The sequence below is a fragment of the Marmota monax genome, unplaced genomic scaffold, assembly GCF_021218885.2.
Source record: "Marmota monax isolate L192 unplaced genomic scaffold, Marmota_monax_Labrador192_F-V1.1 WCK01_AAM20220418_F8-fsc00095, whole genome shotgun sequence".
Lineage (NCBI taxonomy): Eukaryota > Metazoa > Chordata > Mammalia > Rodentia > Sciuridae > Marmota > Marmota monax.
Window position 1 is genome coordinate 4,148,184 of NW_026695244.1, and position 22,272 is coordinate 4,170,455.

The following is a 22,272-nucleotide window of genomic DNA, read 5'->3' on the forward strand; positions in this document are numbered from 1 at the left end:
CTGGGCTCCATAAATCTCCAGCATTTAAAGTCCTTTGGACTCTAGGCTTGGTACTCAACTACTATGCACCTCGCCTTCCTCATCTGTAAAATGGTCATGATAATAAACCTAGAAGGGTAGCTGTGAAGAGTCCATGTAATTATATGTGTAAACACTTAGACTGGAACCAAAAAATCACTGTTAAGCCTCTAACACATTGCTTTTGTTATATTTTTAACTCTCAGATGTCAGGAACTTAGAAAAGATGAGTTTCAAATGAAAAGATAATGCCATTTGATCTTTATTTTGCTCTTATACTAAGGTAATAAAGGAAAGGTATTAGTGCAAAAAAATGGTTATCAATCTTATTTTAATCTTAAATTAAACACAGTTGCCCAAAGAAAACTTATTTGTTTGTAGAAAAGTGGTTTGAAGGTATAGTCATGTACAATACAATGTCATTTTTTTCTGTGATAAACTGCATATATGATGGTAGTTTATAGATTCCATTGCCTAGTGATGTCATAGCCATCTCAGCTTGTGTAAGTACTTTCCATCACATCCGCAGGACAAAATCACCTGACTTGGTGATAATTTCTCAGAACATGTCCCATCGTTAAATGATACTTTACTGTATTTCTATAGCAAAATTGGTCTTCGTTGCTTTGTCTCCCTTAGATAAAAACCAGAGAAACTTTCTAGTTTTTCCTCTTAAAATGTTCACAAATTTATAGTCAGAACAGTTTACCTTTAATTTATGCTTTAACTCACTGGAACTTTATTAGACTAAAATTAACCAACTCCCAAAGAGGCCAGGAAATATGAATGACTGTGAAATGTTATGGGATCTAATAGGCATATTGGAAGACAAAGATGAAGGCTGATTATTTTCATTTAGTGCCAAGTGCTATCATTCCAATGGCAAAAAGACAGATATTTTGAATCAAATACTGGAGTTTGTTCCTTAGATGATAATATAATAGGTTAGTTAAAAAGGGCTAAACTGTAGTAGGTTTATTAAATTAAGCAATAAAGTTTCATGTGTTTGAACAACCTATTGTGAAAATCTTCAACAGCTAACTTCATTTACAATGAATTTAAATGAAGGAATTATTTCTTTAAAAGTTCAATGTGGGTTCCCTCTGTTTTGTTAGGGGTTGAAAATGTCACGGCAGTGGATCTGGCTATGATCAGACCCCTTAATCCTGTTTTAATTATAGGGTTTTTGCTACTTCTGATTTCATAGTTATTCATGACTGACATTCAGGCATTCATAGTAATTTTTTAAATATGCAATTTTACATAAGAGTCCCCTCAAAGTGACCTTAAGATGAGAGTTTCTAGACATAATTACAGAGAGGAAGGAACTATTGGCCCAGAATGAGCTGATGGCTTCCAGGAATATCTCATTTTCAAATTTTCCAGTTAAATGCTGTGGCAGTTTCCCATTTCCGCAAGCTTGAGAAGAATGCAGAGGGACGCCTACAAAGATTGTCACATGTATAGCAGGTGTCTGTCCCCACTGCTGTATATTGGAAAACACTGAGACCAGATACAATTAACCATGTCTGGAGAATAGTTGGCTCATGGCTAGAAGTGATTTGTCAAAGAGGATACAAATTATTTGTTGAGCATAATAATTTTTGTTAGGGTCCAAAAACTGACTGGCAGTGGGTTCTCCTTCCCAAAATGCAGGTTTAGAGCATGAGATTTGAAAAGGGAGATTAAATTCAATGTACCCATTATAAATCACATTTCTCTAACTTTAAAGTTAGAGGTTTTTTTGTTTTGTTTTGTTTGTTTTGTTTTGGGGGCTCTGTGTCCTATTGGCAATCTTTACCAATCGAATTGAGTCCATGGTAAATGAAATGTTTTAAATTAATTAGGTGAAATGTTTCCCTGAAATTTTAACATATTTCTCCACTAAGCTCTATTTCTTCATGTGTAGGATGAAGATGTTGAGACTGCAGTATCTCTAAGGTATCTTTTGATACCTTATATTCCCTAAGCCTAAGGTCTAACTTCTATAATATATTTTAATAAATAACATATTGTAATATATGATTTTAAAATATTCTGCTGAATTTCCAAATACCATGGACCATTTCGCTTTGTATGACTCTGCCTTGCAACATGGTTCGTTCAGTTGACCATCACCAAACATCATCTTTGAGAGCTCATGGCCCCACTGGTGACATGGCAGTGGCCCCCATGCATAAAAACAAGCAGCCTTTGCTGAGAGCAGGCATACCTTTATTAGAAACCCACACCCTGTCCTGTTGTTGCATGTGTTTGGTCACTGAGAGGGGGAACTGCCAATCTGCTTTCTTTTACTCACTCTTTTTGTGTTCATTCTCCCAACAGAAAGGAGAACCCGACTGCTGTGCACTCTCCCTCGAGACGAGCGAGCAACTCACCTTTGAGATCCCCCTGAATGACTCGGGCTCTGCTGGCCTGGGGGTGAGCTTGAAAGGAAACAAATCCCGAGAGACTGGAACCGACCTGGGGATTTTTATCAAATCCATCATCCACGGAGGCGCTGCTTTTAAGGTGAGCAGATGATATTTGCAGGCTCAGGAGAAGGTCCTTGCAGGTGTGGCTGGTGTGCTGGGGTCAGGATGGAGACGCTGTGTTCTGGACTGAGACCACTGCACCTTTCCTGACAGCTTCAGGAGACATGTGTGTGAACGGATCCAGGGAATTATTGGGCTGTTTCCTACCTTAGATGGTTATTTGTATTTCCCAGAGATAGTTCTAAAAGCCCATCACGATTACATTTTTTTTTTCACATCTTATTTATTACTCTACATTAGGATGCCTCTGAATTGGTAACCTGTCAGAGTTGAGCCTAAAAATATACAACCAGAAAAAAACAAAACTAAAAACAAGTGGATGAAAAGGCAACAAATGAGAGAATCGTGCTTGCAGGAGTGAAAGCTCAGTGGAGCCTGCGAATGAGTGTAGTGTCAATTAAAGGTCATTTATCACAGTTTTACACCCAAAGATAACTGTGGTACTCAGAATGCATGTTTGCTTTTGAACATTTGCATAAGTTTATACATTTCCAGAGAAATGGAAGCTAAAGTCACATTGCCCACCCCAGGGGGAGTTCAGGACCCATTGGGGTGAGCCATGTGTCTTTAGCTATCAATGTAGTGTAGCAGTTAAGTAGATTGCCTGCATTCAACACCAGCCCACCAGCTCCCTACCTCTGCAAAAACATGTACAAGGAACTTGGCCGGCTATCTCCCATTTTTCTCATCTGTAAAATGGGAATAATAAGCAAAGCCCACTTCATAGGGTTCTAAGGATTAAACAATTAACATGAACAATGTGATGAGAGTAGCAAAGCAATTGTAGGGAGGAAGTACATGTTCAAGCCACTAGCTTCTGTCACCATCAGCTCATACCCGGCAATGAGGTTCTTGAGTTTGAATACTGCCTTTTTATTTTGAATATAGATCAATTATTCCTCCTCAAAATGCCTCAGTTTCATCATTTGTGAAGTGAGTAAAACTTATAGTGCCAGTGCTATTGAGACTAACAGAGAAAATACACGTAAAAGTACGTGCTGAGCATAGTACCTAACAGAGGATTCCAATAAATGTTAAACATTTAAAAAATGATCTCAGTATTGATAATGTATGCCTATTTTCATGCAAAAGCCAAGAAGACCTAGTTAGACTCCAGGGGAACACCCTGGTCTTAGAATTCTGGCTTGGTTAAAGAATTTATCTTCCTACATTTACCCTTCCACTTTTGTTTCAATCTAGATACTTAGGAAATAAGGATTGCATTGTGAATAGACAACTCTTCAGTTTGCTCCTATGTCAGTTAGCTTTTGTCATATAATAAATAATCACAAAAATTCATTAATTTCAATAATTTTTTTATTTCTTCCATGGCTCTGCAGGGCAGCTGCTGCTGGTGGTGGCTCTGAATTGTTTTGTTTTCTTTCTCACACCGTAGGTTTTCAGGTCTGAGTATGCTCCACAGATTTCACTTACTCCTTGGATCAACAGGCTAGCTGAGGTGTAGGAGGGCCAGCAGAAGTGGGGGAGGCCTTTGAATGCCTAGACTCTGAATCAGCATACCCTCACTCCACACCAGACAATTGGCCAAAACAAGTTATAAGGCTGAATCCACAGTGGTGTGGTAGAGAAATATCCTCTGGCCACATTGAAACTATGGCAGAAGTATGGGAGCAGAGACAGATGATGAATCAAGGCCCATCGGCCAATCTATAATACTCCGAATATAGCTCAGAGTGCACAACTAGGAATAGAAGGAGATGATAGTAACAGTAACAATGACAACAGCTATTAACACTTATTATGCTTAGTGCTTAGTATATGCTGGGTGGCACCGAGGTAAGCGTTTTAGATGGATTCTCTAATTTCATTCTTCGTGTTCACATTTTATTATCAGCATCATTCCATTTTATCAAAGAGGAAATTATAAATAGCAGGACAGAGGTTATGGCCTTTACTGCAATCAGGTAGCCAGGAATTGCTAAACTAAAATTGGGCTCAAGAGCCTTTGCTATGCCACTGTACAAGGATGGCTCTTCAATACCAAGCAGGCATGCTCTATGACAGCAGAGACTGTCCCCCTGGCATGGTCTTCTCATGCTTACCCCTCTTAGCCAAGCCTCCTAAACATGGGCTAAGCTTAAGTCATGTTTGTGGATACTGCTTGATGTTATTCTTCTTACTCCTAATGACAGTGCTATTTAGGGAATTTATTCCCAGTAAAATCGAAACTGAGATGACGTTTTGGAAATTAAAAGCAAACATCTTTGCTTTTTTATGGGCAATAACTTAAGCTCCAGCAGATATTGGCGGATGGTTTAATACGTATATCCATGTTTGTGTAAGTGAGTGTTTCCTTACCTAAGCAGTTTCTAACAGTCTTGTTTCTTGTAGAAAGAGTTCACTTTCCATTTATGTAAATTTCTTTCCTGACACTGGTCTGCTGAGTCAGACGATCACACCATTAAAAACCACTGGACAGCATATTTATAGCTGATCTCAAACAGTATGAGGCATCAATCATGAATCTAGCCTTGTTGTGAGTGTTTAGTATCCACTTGTCTTGTTTACCTTTTGCAGTGTAAAGAATATAGAGGCCTGAGTGAGCTCACAAGAAATCTGATTAACAGGGGAAAAAAAATTGTTTTCTCTTCTTCTGCCGCTATTCCAATAATCTACTGTTACTCTTCAGAAAATTGCCACCTGTTCTATGATTCTGGATTATGTCTTACAAAAATTGTTTTGAGACTTTGTTCCTGTCCCTCTTGAGGAGATACAAATGTAACAAACTGCAGTGTCCTTGGGGCAAAGCATTGGGAACATCCACCTTAGCATCTGGCCCTAGGTATTTGCCTGAAATCAACAAAATACTCTTTCTACCCAAGTGCAGGCTTTTTCTCTTGGCCCTTCATATCACTAATTGGTTCTCAAGGTGTTTTTCCCTTAAGGGAAGGTGGATTGTTGAAAACTAAACTACTTTGAAAAGTATGACCAAATTCTTCCTGTGGATTCTGTGTGCTCTGTTCTCCTGGGGCTTCCATTGGTGTAAACAAAGATAGGCTACCTGCCCGATGTAAAACCCTTGGATGACTGAGACTCTAATTGAGGGCTTCTTTTCTTTCCCCCACTTACCTCTCGGTCTACTGCTTTCCATCATTTCACCTTGTATTCAAGTTATTTCTAACGGGGATGTAAATCTCCATTTGCAATTAAGAGCACCCATCTACTTTAGGATACTCTCCTGAAGCTGGGTCCCTGATTCATTCTCAAGGCAAATTTCAGTAATTTAACTCTATTCACAATTATGTAATCTCCTCTTAATATGTCACTTTTAGTTTGCATCTTGAGAAATATTGCCCAGAAATGCTCCCTTGCATGTGGCAGGCAATTGCAGGCTGATTTGGTTTCTGGAGGTCTTTGTACAGCCCTTAGAAGTGCCACTGTTAGCTGTGCTTCTTCATGTATAAACTGGCATTCTTTTAGTATGGCTGCTGGTAGGCCTCCACAGCGGCCCTGTTAGTCTTCCTGTTCCATTTTATTTTCTGCCTTTCTTCCTGGACTTTAGCCCCTAAAGTATAGTCTAATTGATTCTAGAGACAAAATGTACTAGTATGTGTATTGACTTCTCCACAGCTGAGAACTATGAGATGAAATTTTGATATCCTTGAGGATGATTTTCTAAAATTTCATTTTTGTGTTTAGGATTTCAAGTGAAATGTGGTATCAATGCTGTTAAATAAAAATAAGTATTGTCTTTGTTGCACTTTGAAAACATACCTCGAGAAAATATTCTTCCTCACCAGATCCACATAAAAACTCACTTTTTATTTTCTCCAGGGTAGCACAAGTAAAGTGTCAGTGGTCACTAGATATTTTCATACTCATTTACTAAACACATTGAATTCTGAGAACAGTGGCTTTCCTTTTCTTTAATAATAATAAACTATATTAATTTTTTAGCAAAAAATAGGGTTTTATATTGATTGCTTATACCCACTTAAACTGCTTATTTTCCTACCTGAATCACCTTTTTAAAAAGTTTATAACCAGAATAGTGATATTTGGAAAGATTTAGGAAAGATATATTAACATGCTACAGTAAAAATAAAAATTCAATGGAGTCTGTTGTACTTTTTCAGAATGACCTTTTTATTGACTATGGTGACTATGGGAGTGGAATGTGTCCTATTGGAACCTTGATATAATCAGATAAAAATTTAAATTTAAAGGTAGTTTTTGCTAAGAAAAAAAATGCCGTGTATCAGGTAGATAAGACTCTTAAATAGAATGAATGTAAGAATATCTGTTATTCTGTAGAAAATTAATTAGCTAGTTTTTGCTTAATAAATACTACTTGATGATGATGAAATTAAATGAAAGAAAAATGCCTGACATAGCTAATTGCAAATGTATGCACTCAGAATATGAAATAGACATAATTTAAGTAATTTGATTCTTGTGTGCTTAGGAAATTTGGGATGCTCTTTCTGAAAGATGCAGAATTTCATAGTCTACACTATTTAGTCATGGGTAAAAGAATTTTAACTAATGCAAGTCAATCCTAATATGTGTAAAGGACCAAACTGATTTGGGGGGCAGAGAACATGCACAGCCATAGAATATACAAGAACATGTTGCTTAATCCTGAATCTTATGTCTTTTTGTAATATGGAACACTTAACAGCCTCCAGCCCTCTTAACAGGAGTCTGGTCAGAGTTCCCAGTGTGAGTAATTTCCACCTCCATCTCTGCCAGTATCTATAAATCATGTGGTGTATCTATAATTAATGAATCCAAGGGAAGATAAAAGGGACAGCTTTTTAAGGAACACTAATGTTAAATGATTTCTTCAACTCTCCATTTTTCTTAAAATTGATAACATTTTCTACTGGTGAAGGAACTTTGAGGCTCCTTACTGGTAGTCAGTGTCTTTTAAGCTTTTGCTCTGACAAAAAGACCAGTCTGGGGGTGTAAAAACCTCCATTGCAAATCCTTAATGGTAAGAAGCTCAACGCTAACGTTGCAGCCCTAACCACAAAGATGTCATACGTTTTTTGAACAGCTAAAGGCAGGAACTTTGCCTGAAAAATAAATTCATAAATTAATAATAGCTAAATAGCAAGTAAGGTTTTTTTTTCCTTTAGAAAAAGAAAATTACTAACTTCAATATAAGAAAAATACATTTTAACCAATTTTGTTTGTCTAAAAGCCAAATACATTGACATATTAATTCATATAGCTAGGTTTATCATTTATTAATTTTGCACAGTCGGAGCTACTTTATAAAAATACAACATTAATTCTAAAATCTCACAATACCAGCATCCATCCTTGTTTTACTTGCTGATCTTTATCACGTATGCATTTTTATTTTTTACATGAAAATGCAAATAAGCAATACATTTAGATTGTGCTAAATAACATTTTGGAAACTCTACATCATTTTGATATGTATTTTGAACTCCATGATTGTCTATTGGGATTGAAAAACATAAGAATTTATGGTCATAATGAAAAGGATATTATCATCTAAACTTGATATACCAAGATGATGATGCTTTGGATCGAAATAGTATTTTTTTGCTATTGTTTAGACCTTGAATCTCCCCCAACCCCTCAAAGCCCATGTGTTAGAGGTTTGGATCCCAGGAGATGATGTGGAGAAATAAAACCTTTAACAGGTTAGATCTAGTAGGGGGGCTTCAGGTTATTGAGAACAAGTCCCAAAGGCGACTGTGGGACCCTGGACTCTTCCTAGTTTTCTCTCTTGCATCTGGGCCACGACATGGATCAGCTTTGTTCTACTAAATGCTCCTCCATAATGTGCTGCCTCACCACAGGCCTTAAAAACAGCAGGACTCATTGACCATGAGCCAAAATACACCTTTCCTCTTTACAAGTTGATTATCTCAGATATTTGTTATAGTGGTGGAAAACTGACTAACACACTTTCCCTTCATAAGGTATATTCATTTTTAAATTATTAGTATTTATATTGTACATGGTGAGTTAATCCTGTGTTCAGAGTTTTGTTCTAGCTTTTTTTTTTTTCCAGTCCTAGTTCAGGCTATTGTTCTAGTGATTAATTTTTAGTTTTCATAAAACAGGAGCATGGTGTATAAATATAACAAACAAGAAGAAATTTTTTTCAAATCTACCTCCAATAAAACATTAATCTCTAAAATATATAAAGAACTTAAAAAGTTAACATCAAAAAGTCAAATAGCCCAATCAATAAACGGCCTAAGGAACTGAACAGACACTTCACAGAAGAAGAAATACAGTTATCAACAAATATATGAAAAAGTGTTCAACATCTCTAGCAATTAGAGAAATGCAAATCAAAACTACTCTAAGATTTCATCTCATTCCAGTCAGAATGGCAATCATCAAGAATACAGGCAACAATAAATGTTGGTGAGGATGTGGGGGAAAAGGTACATTCATACATTGCTGGTGGGGCTGCAAATTGGTGCAACCACTATGGAAAGCAGTATGGAGATTTCCTCAGAAAATTGGGAAAGGAACTACCATTTGACCCAGCTATTCCACTCCTTGGTTCATACCCAAAGGACTTAAAATCAGCATACTATAGTGACTCAGCCACATCAATGTTTATAGCAGCTCAATTCACAATAGCTAGACTATGGAACCAACCTAGGTGTCCCTCAGTAGATGAATGGATAAAGAAAATGTGGTATATATACTCAATGGAATATTACTCAGCTTTAAAGAAGACTGAAATGATGGCATTTTCTAGTAAATGGTTGGGGTTGGAGAATATCATGCTAAGCGAAATAAGCCAATCCCACAAACCAAAGGCCAAATGTTTTCTCTAATATGCAGATACTGATTCACAATAAGGCGGGGGTGGGTGGGTAGGGGGCACTAGGAAAGAATAGCATTACATTAGATTAGGTAGAGGGAAGTGAAGGGAGGAAAGGAGAGGGGATGTGGGGATAGGAAAGGAGAGGGGATGTGGGGATAGGAAAGATAATAAAATGAAGCAGACATTATTACCATATGTATATATGTGACTGCATGACCAATATGATTCTGCAACATGTACACTCAGAAAAATGAGAAATTATATCCCACCTATGTATGATATATCAAAGTGCATAAATGCATTCTACTATCATGTATAACTAATTAAAACAAATTTTAAAATTTTAAAAAAAGAAATAGTAAATAAGATAATTTTGAATACATTGAAGAGACCTCTGAGATTCTAATCTGATTAGGTACTCCTTCAGAATATTCCTGATTTCTATATAACACATATGCCTTAGTAAGGTTTTTTTTTTTTTCTATTCTGTTTTTCTAGGCCAAAGTAAACTGAGAGCAGAAAATCAGAAAGGAGATAAGAAGGGATCAAGGGGAAACTGAAATTACAGGAAACAGAAAAAATGTACAAGCCTAGAATGATATTACTGCGTCAGAGGCCCGTGAATGTTTCTGATGTTTCAAAATCAGGGCTCCTTAAACTTTCTTGCTGAGAAAATTATAAAATTCAGTGTGGCTATAGTACAGTCTATAAGTTGCAATCTGCTTATTTATGCCATGTATTTTTCCAAAAGGAGTTTTTAGTGAAAAGGATTAGACCATACTTTGAAAGCATTGTATCAAAATGGTTTTGATTATGTATGTCCCAATGCTATCAAAAAAAAAAAAAAAAAAACCCTTCAGTAACCTTTCAAAAAAAAATGTTTCATAGGCCACAGATGATATGCTGCTGGGACTTTGTGGGTTTGCTCCATAGAAATGGAGTGAGGCTCTTAAAATGATAACAGAATTAAATAAGTAGATTTAAATTTTCACAATAGCTGAATACTTGGAGATAGAGGCAGTACATGGAAAGCAATCAGGCTTCGCTTGCAGAATTATAAAGCTTCTATGAATATGTGCTCAGATATTCAAGAAACCTGGGTTCATGGATCCTTCATAGTCATGGTTTGCAAATCAAATAATTTGTTCATTGTAGATGAAACTTACACCAGGTCCAAAATGCCTGACTGAAAGACTTTTCAAGTGCCTCAATTTAGCAAGCACTTCTTGAACATCTAGAACAAGTTTGGCAATATGTAGTTGTCTAGAGACAGAAAACCTAAAACTACTCATTCAATAATCTAGGAAGCCAGTAGCATAATGAATTAAATACATAAGCAACTTGAATGTGTTAAGGGCTATGATAGACAAGTGTGTGAAGGATCATGGGTATTGAGATGAGGAGGCATCATTTTCTGCTGGAAAGACAAGTGTGAAGGTAAGCCAGCCTCTGAGCCTAGCTGGAAGGATATGGAGACACTCAGCAGGTACTTGGGAATGTAAAGGATGCTCTGGACAGAAGGAAAAGCTCAGGCCAAGTCACATGCACCAGAATGCAGTGTTGTTCTTGGAAAACAGGCCTCTTTGCTTGGGCAGAGTGGTCCTCTTCATGTAGGCCAAAATCATGTTAAAGCAGATGATGTGAAACATGTGGTAAGGTAGGCAGATGCTATAAAATGAGACTGTACATGTTCTAGTGCTGCCAACTTCCTTCTATTCTCCTGTTTTGAAAACTGTTCTTTAAAAAATTCTGATTTGTTCTTGTTTTTTCATTACTATTGTTTTTAAGTGAAGTTAGATCATTAAAATCTGTAACGTAATGTGCTTTTGTAGGTTGGTTTGGTTTTTGTCTTGTTCTTTCAAAAAATACTGTAAGCAGATGTTGGTATGAAGTGATTTTAGGGCCTTGAGAAGGACTTGTACACGATGACCATCTGCCTAAGTCAGATGCCACCTTCCTAGGCGTCCTACCTTACTCCAGGGAACATTGGCTCTACAGTCTGAAGTCTGACTTTGGGCTTGGGCTCTGGGTGTTGATAACATCCCAGGAGCCCTTACTAAGGGCTCTATTAGAAACAGGCAGAGGCAGGAGCCAACATCTGTTCATGATTAATCCTCTCAACACCCTGGACTGATGTGGACTGTGCTTGGGCCATAGCCAGCTATGCCTGGGAAACCCAGCCCTCTCCCTCATGTGTCTCTCAAATTCTGCAGAGGCCAGCTCTTTGCCTTTGCTTTCTTACTCTCCCCTATTTATTCATTGGAACTTCAGAGGTAGAGGGTCTTACAAAAGTATTGGCCTCAAGGCGTGGATTAAGCCACACAGTGTCATCAGTAATCATGGAGAGGTAGTCCTCAGGCACCACTGAATACCAGAGGCTGAATTACAAGGTTGTGGGACCATTGGATGTTGATGGTGTGCTTCAGAGGGCACATGAAACATCCTACAACCTACATGACAGCACCTCATTACACAGAATTATCTGGCCCAAATGTGCAATTGTGGAGAAACCCTGTTGTAAATATTTGCTTTTAAGAGATGAGGATCTGTAGCTTTATTAAATTCTCAAAGGGATCTAAGAACATATAAAGATTAAGAATCGCTTACAAAGTGGTTGAAAATTTGGACTCCAGAGTAACCCACACTAATCTTGTCACAGAAACACGATTTAGAACAATTCGTTTAACCTCTCTGTGTCTCAATTTCTTCTTTTAGAAAGTGGGGCCACAGACTAAAATGTGCAGGGTTGGTGTAAGGGTTAAATTGCCTTGTGCATCTAAAGTGTTTAGCACAATTACTATGTAACATAATAGGTACATGCTTAACTTGATTATTTTTAAAAATTTTTATTGGAGGGGAGGTTAAAACAGTTTTATTTTAGATCACTTGGTATAAAGAAATGTGCTGTGGTCACAAGACATATAATTTGTGTTCTGCATTTAGACCTGACACTGCCAAAAATATGACTTATGTTATCACTTCTTCTTTTTCCCCCCTTCGGTTCTTTTCAGTTATACGTGGCAGTAGAATCCATTCTGACATAATTATAAAAGCATGGAATACATCTTGTTATAATTCAGTCCCCAGGACCTCACCTTCCCCTTCCCTCTCCTACCTCCTGCTGCCATTTACTCATAGATTTTTTTAAAATTAATTTCTTGTGGATGTACATGATGGTGAGATTTACTGTGATATATTCATACATGTACATAGGAAAATTAGGTCAGATTCATCCCACGGTCTTTCCTTTTCCTATCCCTCTCCCTTCCCTGCATTCCCCTTTGTCTACTCTGCTGAATTTCTATTCTCCACCCTCCCCCCATGGGGGTTAGCTTCCACATATCAGAGAAAACATTCAACCTTTGATTATTTGGGATTGTTTTATTGTACTCAGCATGATAGTCCCCAGATCCATCCATTTACTTAACAAATGTCATAAAGTCATTCTTCTTTATGACAGAGTAATACTCTATTGTGTATATATCCACATTTTCTTTATCCATTCATCTATTGAAAGGTACCTGGGTTGGCCCCATTGCTTAGCTGTTGTGGATTGAGCTGCTATAAACATTGATGTGGCTGTGTCACTGTAGTATACTGATTTTAAATCCTTTGCCTATATTCAGAGGAGTGGGACAACTAGGTCAAATGGTTATTCCAGTTTTATCAACGAATCTCCATACTTCTCTCCACTTGTTGCACCAATTTGCAGTCCCATCAGCAATATGAGTATATCCTTTTTTTCCACATCCTTGCCAACATTTATTTTTTTGAATAGGAAAAGAAGAGCTAAAACCATCTCTGTTTGCTGGTGTCATGCCCTTAACTTTACAGACGAAGAGAGCCAGTCATGCCAGGACCCTTTTATAAATCACATAATTTATCTGAGCCTATGTCTTTATATCTCTTAAATAATAGAGAGCACTATTTATATCACATGATCATTGGAAGAAGTGAGTGGGCAAAACATGCAAAATATTTGCACAAGGACCGACCTATATCAGGTGTTCAACACAAGGGAGATGTGGTACTCAAGCTTCTGGTCTTCAAAGGCTTGCTGCTTCTTCCTGTGATATATCCAGTTATGGCTGATGATGGGATTTGACGCTATCTCAGTACATGAAGAAGACCTAAATCTCATATCAGTTTTTATTTTCCCTGGATTATCTTGCTTAAGTGACTTTTGCTTTCTTCTCCTTCCTCTCTTTAACATTTTTTGTTCTCTTTGAGAATTTCCTTTACTTATTTCTGGAGGATGGTAAGAGTTAGTTATAAAGTGTGTCAAAGGTGGGGAGCATGACTGAGGACTTAGCCTAAGGTGAGAAAGAGATTTTTTCCCCTTTAACATGTTCAAGCATGGCCCAGATTGCAATGAAATAACTATCCTAGAACTACTAAGTAGCATCCTTGTATAGTTGAATTCATTTATATAAAGTCAGTTGGGAGTTTATATTCTCATTTCTAAGTATTTTCTTGAACATAATATTAATAGAAAAATACATAAAAGGCTAACTTTCTTGGTCAAAAATATTTTAAATAAAAAGACATGCAATTTTTAGGTATATTTGATGAGTTTGAATAGTGAGTTGCATCAGCTTCACTTTAGATGTAGTATGCATGTGTCATGTACAGCTTAGTAAGTAGACAGCTATGTCCCCTCCTCTAGCTTGCTTCCTTACCTGCCATCCCCTGCACTATTTCCTGTATCCACATCTCTGTGTGTGTCTCTTCCAGGAGACATGAATAGAGAATTGTCTTTGCTGCTTTTGAAAGTCTTCTTCTTGAAGTATCACCCCTTTGGTGACTAGTCATTGTCATCTGTGTAGAAGACAATGGTTTAGGGAATGGAGAACACTGTAGAGTTCAGGACTTGAACTCTTCCATTCCAACTTTAAACCTCAACTAGCTGAATAAGTCCTAATGTATATGGTGGTGGCTTCTCTTAAGAAGTGTTAGATAAATGGCTTCTCATTCTCTCTGGCCATTGTATTATTCATCTGTAAACATAAGAGGTATGATGAGATGACCTCCAAGGACCTTTCCAGTGCTAAACTCTGTGATTCTATTCTAAATGTTAAGACAGCTTCCTGGCGTCCCCACTAATGAAATCACCCATCATTTATCTTATAAAGAAAAAGCATACACCAATAGCAACAGGACAGTCAAGACTGGGAATGAGAGAGTGTGGATTTTTATCATGCCCACAACTCTCTAGTGATACTTGTGATGAATGTGAATGTCTTTTTAAAAAAAAAAAATACAGCTGCCCTGGGGTGAACTGACCTGTCTTTTTGTTTGGGGCTTGGTTATAGTACATACATCTTACTTGAATATAGTTTTGCATGCTTAGAATGTGTTTAAAAATAATCAGTTCACTTAATAACTGATAAGAAATTTTACAAAAACTATTTTCACATCTCTAGTCTGTTTCTTCACTCTGACCTTGACGTGTACTTCAGAGAGAAATTGCCAGGTGGGTTCCGGTTCAGATTTTGTTCCCTCCATCCCTTTTAATCCCCATCTTTCTTCTTCTTATCAAGGCTGTTGAGGTGTTCTGCCAAGACCACACCTCCATAAAGCTCAGCGCTAGATTCTCATTTCCTGTTCACAGCACTAGGATCTTGATCCAATTCTTCTGCTTCCTCTCCTCTTTAAAATCCACACATCAATTTCCAGCCACCCTACAAGATTTGTAGTGACCAGCTTTAGCCCTGTAGTCCTCCTTCCATCCTACGATGAATAGAATAGATTCTCTAGCTGTGCCTCCACTTTATCAGACTAAGCTATTAAGGATGCTTTGGTTTTGCCCCATTTCATGGAGCAAATCTTATTCTTTGAGTGACTCGCTCAAAATTGGATAACAAAAAAGAGATTTCTTTCTTGTTTAGCTTTTCCTGTAAATCTCATTTCCAGACTTGCTCCAAATGAGGGTAAAGGTTAAGTGAAGTGGGAAAACAAGAGGGAGGGAGGAAGGGAGGGAGGACATTAAGCTCTGTTGAGGCAGTCTACTTCAACAGCTTGCATATCTGATTTTACACCCTTCTCTGTTGATCCCTTTGGTGGGTGTGGACTCTTGTAGGTGGTCCCCATAACTTTGCATGGCCAGTGCCCCATCCAGCAGGTGGCATTTGCAGTGACTCTCTGCAGGGACTTTAGTTTTCTGCAACAATTCTCACCCTCTGTCTCTCTCTTCTCTGCTGTCAGCAGAGCAACTCCCTCTGGCCATCTGCTACTGCTTTGGTCCAAGTTGATCAACCTGCCCACAGGATTTCTCTCCCAAGGCTATATGGTTTGTTTCTATTATTCATGGTAATGTCTGTTTTTCTCATTTCTCAGGGAAGTTTTTTTCCTTTGCATTTCATTTTGCTAATTTGAGCATGGATCCCAGATACTTTTCACCACCAAAAAAAAAAAAAAAAGTTTTCTTTTTCCTAGTCTACTATTGCAAAACTATAGCCTAGAGAAAGTAACAGGGAGCTACAACAGAAAGACTACAGAACCAAAGTTTGTGGAACCTAAAATTGGTCAATTTTGTGTGCCTTGCTTTTGTGATCTGGGGCAAGTTACACTGCTTTTCTGCTTCTGTAAAATAATTATAAAAACATGAATTATCTTAACTTCTTGGACTCTGAAAATCACAAGAGGTAGTTTATGAAAAAGTTCTCAAAAAAGGTAAATTGTGGAACTATGATTCCTGTCATATTATTAGTAGCAACTGCATGATAATTGCCTAATTCTATCTGTACTTCATGAAAGAACTTTCTGCCTGAGAGCAAAATAGGTGTATGGCATGTCCCCTATCTGAATTTTGACATTGTAAGCATCTTTTCTCCCAGGCTACCAGGCAGGGAAATACACATGTCCCATGAGTTGTCTTCTAGGCAAAGCAGTTTTTTAGCTACTACTATATACTTCTGCTCATGAGAGGCATTTGGTTGAAGATGATTAGGGCCTTAAAGTGATGGAGCCCAGAGTTTAGGCTACCTGTCCACAGGCCGAGGTTCTTTGTGCCTTTGGTAAAAAATGTTCCTTCCAGGAGATGCTGGTTAAAGGTGCTTTTCAGACGGTGTCCTTGGAGAAAGCTTGATGATTTCTTTGGTCAAACTCTTTTTGCTAGAAAATATGAACTTGGGCCTTGGGCCTTCACACTGCATACCACAGTGTTCTTGTTCAGATTAGCAGACAAGCAACTTTGTTCTTGTGTTAGAAAAAATTACATGAAGGTTTTTTTGTTGTTGTTTGTTTTTTAATACCATTCAATAGAGATAGCAATGATATCAGGGAGACATGCCACTACTTTAAAAAATGCAGCAATTTAAGCATGATGGCTCACCCTGCCTGGAATGTAAACCCTTGTTTCAAGGGATATGACTACTTCTGTTTGTCTCTAAACCCCCTTCTCTTGAGTCAGCAACATTATCCCTGCCAGAACCAATGGAAGACTCAGGCTGGATTAGTATGCTTGCCAAAGACTTAGGTAAGAGGCATTATATTAAGGTCTAAATATTGTAGCTCAAACCTCTGAGGTTTCTAAAAAATTCTTTCACACAATTCATTATTGTTAGTGTTTGTGACTGTCTGATAAGCTCCAGAACATTTTTCTACCATGGAAAATATATTATTCCTAATAGCTGGAATTCCCTCCTTCCTCGTTTATGTACTTAAACCTTTCTCCCAAATCAACGACATGTCATCACCACCCTTTTCTCTGTTATATACCATTTTTCTTTCCTCTGTGTTAGGATGGTCGCCTACGAATGAATGACCAACTGATTGCAGTCAATGGGGAGTCTCTTCTGGGAAAGTCCAACCATGAAGCTATGGAAACACTTAGACGATCCATGTCCATGGAGGGAAACATTCGAGGGATGATCCAGTTGGTGATTCTTAGGAGACCAGAGAGACCAATGGAGGTGATGCAAATCTTGATTTTCCTTTGCAAATTGCCTAATGGCTACCATAATATGCAAATTTCCATTAACAGTGTGGTAGGTGGACTCATGGTGACACTGCCTGGGAAAACATACCCTAAAAGGGCTCTACTGCGGGGAACAGGTGGTTGTGTGTTTTAAGTATAAGGTATGAAAAGGTGCATATAAAGTAAGTTCTTTATCAACTATAACAGGTCCATCTTTTTTAGGGTTTTTTTCATTTAGAAATTACTAGAGTTAGACTTATTTTTACATGCTTTTTGGTTGATATGCTAGCAATACCTATCCCTTCCTGATCAGACTTGTACAATGTTTTAAGGGAAGATCATTATAATACAATTGGTTTTCTATATTCTCCCCCATCATCTACATATAGATAATTAGACTTACTAATTTAAAATTTGATCTTTTAAGCAAGCTGCTTACTTCAAGTTGTTAAAAAAAAAAGATTGAAGGCTTATTTCTGAGATTTTTTAAATCATGATTTCTTTGTGAACTTTTTAAGTATCAGAAATATTTCACTAGCAAATAAATGTAAGGATAAAATATTTCTAGAATTGTAATGCATTCCACTGTCATATATAAATTTTAAAAATTCCTAAGGCATTATATTCTCTTACATAAAAGAATAATTATTAAATGTTCCTAATAATTATTTTAGGAAAAAATCAGAAGAAAAAATTAGTAGTAGTAGATGTTAAAAAAATCAGCATATCCTAGATAATCTTTCAGGATATTCTCAAAGACCAGAATATGTTTATGTAATATAATTAAATGCAAAGTCATATAGAATACTATTAAGAGCACCAACATAAAATGCTAGTCTTAATAATAAATTTCACTTAAAATTTAAAAAATGAACAGGACTGTCAAACTAGTAGATGATGATGGGGCTCCTGAAAGTGTAAAGCTTGCGCTGTAAAGTTTAGCATTTGGGGGTTAAAATCCTAGGGTTGCCTTTCCTGGTTTTGTGACTAGATACATTTATACTTAAGTGCTCAGTGTTTGTAGATGACAGATATTGTTATCTGTTTTATCCATTAATGTATCTTTATTTCCCAGTGCATAATAGATACATAATAAATATTGTTCAATGAATAAAAAAATTGCAACTGAGATCTTCATCTGAGTAAGTAGGCCTTGAGTAGTAAAATTATAAAGTGTATCTTCTTTTGTTACATTATCAGCTATTGGAAAGGAGTAATTGTACCTTTTACATGCTTCTGTATATAACCTTGTAGATGTTAAATAAATGTAAATTGGCCAATTACTGGAGACTATATATAATGAAGGAGCTCATTTTCCACATTTGCGTCTGCTTAAGTGACAGAGTCTTCCATGAATATTTAATGGGCTTTACTTAATGTACACAGTTAGAAGGTCCTTATGTACTGTTTCCTACCATGAGAGAAGTGGCTCCATCTGGTTTCATTGGGTTCTTCCTCTAGAGCCCTATGATTCCATGGAACCCATTTGTTGGAGACAGGTGTGAAGGATGGCTTAGGGGGGCCTAAGTCATCCCTTCTGTGTATCTGCATATTAGCACTCCCTAAGGATTTATTTTAATAAAAACCTCACTAACAGAAAAGTCTGTAAGATGTAGCACAAAAGTATTATGCTCATGTAGACAGCAAAAGGTAAAAAAGAAAAGAATGTGACCTTAAAACACTTAGCCAGGCCCCCACATCTCCTCTTTCCTAATTCATGTCTCTTTCTAAAATATGTGTGAATGTACAGCATAGGTGTCATACATTTTGGCTCATGGAGTTGGAACTCTTTACTATTTGCATTCACCTTTACATCAGATATTTTCATCTTAATTTCCACAGTCTGCAGTGGATTGACATTATTCCATCAGAAGAAAGTATTAACTTTCAGTTCATTGCCCATCCTCAGAAGTGTCTTGCTAATATCATTCACCAGGGAATCGATCGGGAATAAGAACTGGGGCAAAAAGCAATTTTTATGAGGACATTTAAACAAGATCCATTTTCTTTTCCTAATATTTACATGCTTTCCATGGAGAATGAGCAGGCACTTGACTCTCAGCTTTTGAGACTCTCTATGGTACCCATGAAGATTAAAGAGTATTATTTCTTATAAAGACAGAAGCCTAATGTACAGCTTATCATTATTAAATTTGAAAAAAAAAATTGCAGCTATTTGATCTCCCAAATCTATGTGTTACTGTGTCAAAGCATATGTTGCGCACTTGTGTTTGTGGTGTATTCTCCTGTGCCCTCCAGTACAATAAAAAAGCATCTATAACCTAAAAAGGTCTCAACACAGCTCAGACAATCAGGCAGAGCAATTAGGCAGATTTGGCAAGAATGCCAAATGATTGCTTGAACATTATATTGATATTTAAAAAATTGAAGAAGCTACTTAAGAAAAGTCAAAATATAAAGTTGTTGTTGTGGCGGGGAGCAGTTCCCTCCTTACCTAGTTGTATAAGATATGTAAACAGTTTTGATGAGAACCTAGGGAAGAATATATAATGAGCCCTTGATTGAATCAAAATCATTTTAAATAGAAACATGTTTTTCAAAGGATGAGCTTCAGGTTCAATGGTAATTCTATTTGAGCCTAGAGACTTGGTATTAAAAAATGGGTTATGACCTGGTTTTGTTTTTCTCTTTCCCCAAAACATTTTCCTCCCTGCTGCCAGCTCATCTTGGTAGAAGCTGAATATGTTTAAAAATCCATTATGTGTTTTATTGGCTGGGACACTAATGGAGGGCTCCACGACAGCTCTATTTTACAGGCTGAATACTTTAATTAGACTGGTTACTGATCAGTTGTTGGGATATCGATTGTGTCATTTATCAAAGAGCTGGGAAAGCAGAAATTTTTTTCTCCCATGTTGTTATTGTTAAATAAAAACACAAGGCTGTGCTAGGCAAGTCGCACCATCCCTTCCTGTCCTGTTTTCAGGAGTGGCTTGCCTCCTGTACCTGGCTTGGTTTGACTAGCAGTATGGAGGCAAAGGGTGACATGTTGGGTGTGGGAGAAGTGTTAAAAAGCTAAAGGACCTTTAGCAACAGAAAAATTTTAATTATTAACAATGCATAAATTGAAAGCTTTAAATATTTTGTTTAGACACTGAATTTTTGTAACTAAAGAGGAAAAATAGAAATCAAACGCATTGTTTCCGCCAAATGCTTTCCCAGATGGAAAGAGCTCTGGGGATCAGATTGGGACTCTGTTTTGTGGCATGTTCAGCTCACAAATGGTCAAGGGAACAGCTATGAAATGACTTCCAAATTATTTTCTTCCTTGAAATCTGTTAGGGAGAAAAATAAGATGAGCAAGAGCAAGACCCAGTTCTCTATGCCTCGGTCCTCTTCAAAAAAAAAAAAAAAATTAGCTGGAGTTCTCTGTAATCACCTGCCTCCTATTACTTCTTCAGCTCCTGTGCAAGATGGCTTGGGGGGTGTTATTCTGGATACTGCAGTTTTGAGAAAACTGTGAATTCGTTTACAGACTGTCAGAATCTAAATAGGAAGGGGAAATATGCCGGTGGAGGGAGTAAAAGCTCTTAGGAGAAGCAGTCTCTGGCATTGTCACTACGGTTTGTTTCAGCTCCTGGCCAAAGACCTCATATCTGGGGGACACAACCTGCTTTGGTTCCGACTTGTCCTGGAGCATATGCACTCAAGTGGGGAGAAAGAGAGACTGGGTAGTGGCAGAGAGGGAGGGGGAGAGAGGAACCAGCTGGTTGGCAGAGAAACACCCTTGGCATGAACTGTGTACTTGTATTGACACTGCCACAAGCTGTACTCCCAGATGGAAGAAAATTTGAAAGAAGCCAGTTGTAAGTGGGGAAAAGAATAATAAAGTTAATCCTCTTTTGTGTTGGCTATCAGGATTCCTAATCCTTAACACCACATTGTCAGTATTTTTAATTTCATATTCAAAAAATTCTTATACCCACAGGGCCTTTTTGAGTTTCTACCGTCAAAGACTTATATAGTAGAGACTCTTGAAAGACTTGATCATTCTTTTGCTCTACTAAAGTTGACCAAGTTGGAACATTAAAAAAGAAAATGTAATTTTAATTTTTATCCCTTAGGAGCCTGCAGAGTGTGGGGCATTTTCCAAGCCATGCTTTGAAAACTGTCAAAACACTTTAAGCACCTCCAGGCGAAATGATAGTATATTGCATCAGTTTGGCACTTACAGTCCACAAGATAAACAGAAAGGTAAGATTCTATCCATTTTCTTCCCCTGTGAATGAAGTGAGAAAACAGTACCTTTATGTTTAAAAAAAAAAAGGCTATGGCAGGGGCGGGGGTGGGGGTGGGGCAGCGAGGAGGAGTTAATTAGACTAAGAGCAGACTTCCTTACTCCGAGTGCTGAGATGGGTGGGAATGCTGACTCAGAACTTGTGAATCAGATTCCTGGCAAGGCCGCCAGTTTAAGTGACAGTTTTTTTGCTTGCTGCCCCAAACATGGAGGGTTATATATAAAACAAACCATGACTAGAGAATCAAAATGGCAAACTGAAGGCAAACTGTTATTTTTTTTTTTTTAAGATCTTTTGATCTGGGATGTTATCATTGTAACTTTAAAAATGTATGGACTTACATTAAACCATGAAATGGTCATAATGTGGCTCACAGATTTATGCTCACTTCTAAGCTGTGGCAAGTAGTTAAATAGCACAATCTGAGTTCCTAACATAGCAATTGGAATGTTCTTGTTATTGTCTTGCTACACTTTCTCTCATTATCTGGTACAGATCACATTTCTAGTAGAGCACCGGATGTTAAAAAAAATAAAAAAAAAAAAACCCTAAGTTTTCTTCCTCGGCTTTCAAAAATTATACTTCGGGTCACCAAGAAAATTGTTTTATCTCCCCATATCTCTTTTCCTTAATAACTTTCATTCTTTATATTGCAAAAGCAATACATATTCATTGTAGAAAATTTAGAGAAAAGCAATAAAAAGAAAATTTAATATCACTCATACTTCTTTCTATCACAGATCTTAATCAATAACA

At 37.3% G+C, this 22,272-nt stretch overlaps 1 protein-coding gene across 2 annotated transcripts in view; it reads left to right on the forward strand.

Moving 5' to 3' along the window:
• Pard3b (par-3 family cell polarity regulator beta) overlaps positions 1-22,272 on the forward strand; it is a 1,008,812-nt gene that overhangs the window by 582,047 nt on the left and 404,493 nt on the right. For both annotated transcript variants that reach the window (XM_046463021.2, XM_058578162.1), the window contains exons 11-13: positions 2,344-2,529; positions 17,082-17,252; positions 21,343-21,472. In XM_046463021.2, the coding sequence (XP_046318977.1) occupies positions 2,344-2,529; positions 17,082-17,252; positions 21,343-21,472 (487 nt within the window). The remainder of the gene's footprint in view (positions 1-2,343; positions 2,530-17,081; positions 17,253-21,342; positions 21,473-22,272) is intronic.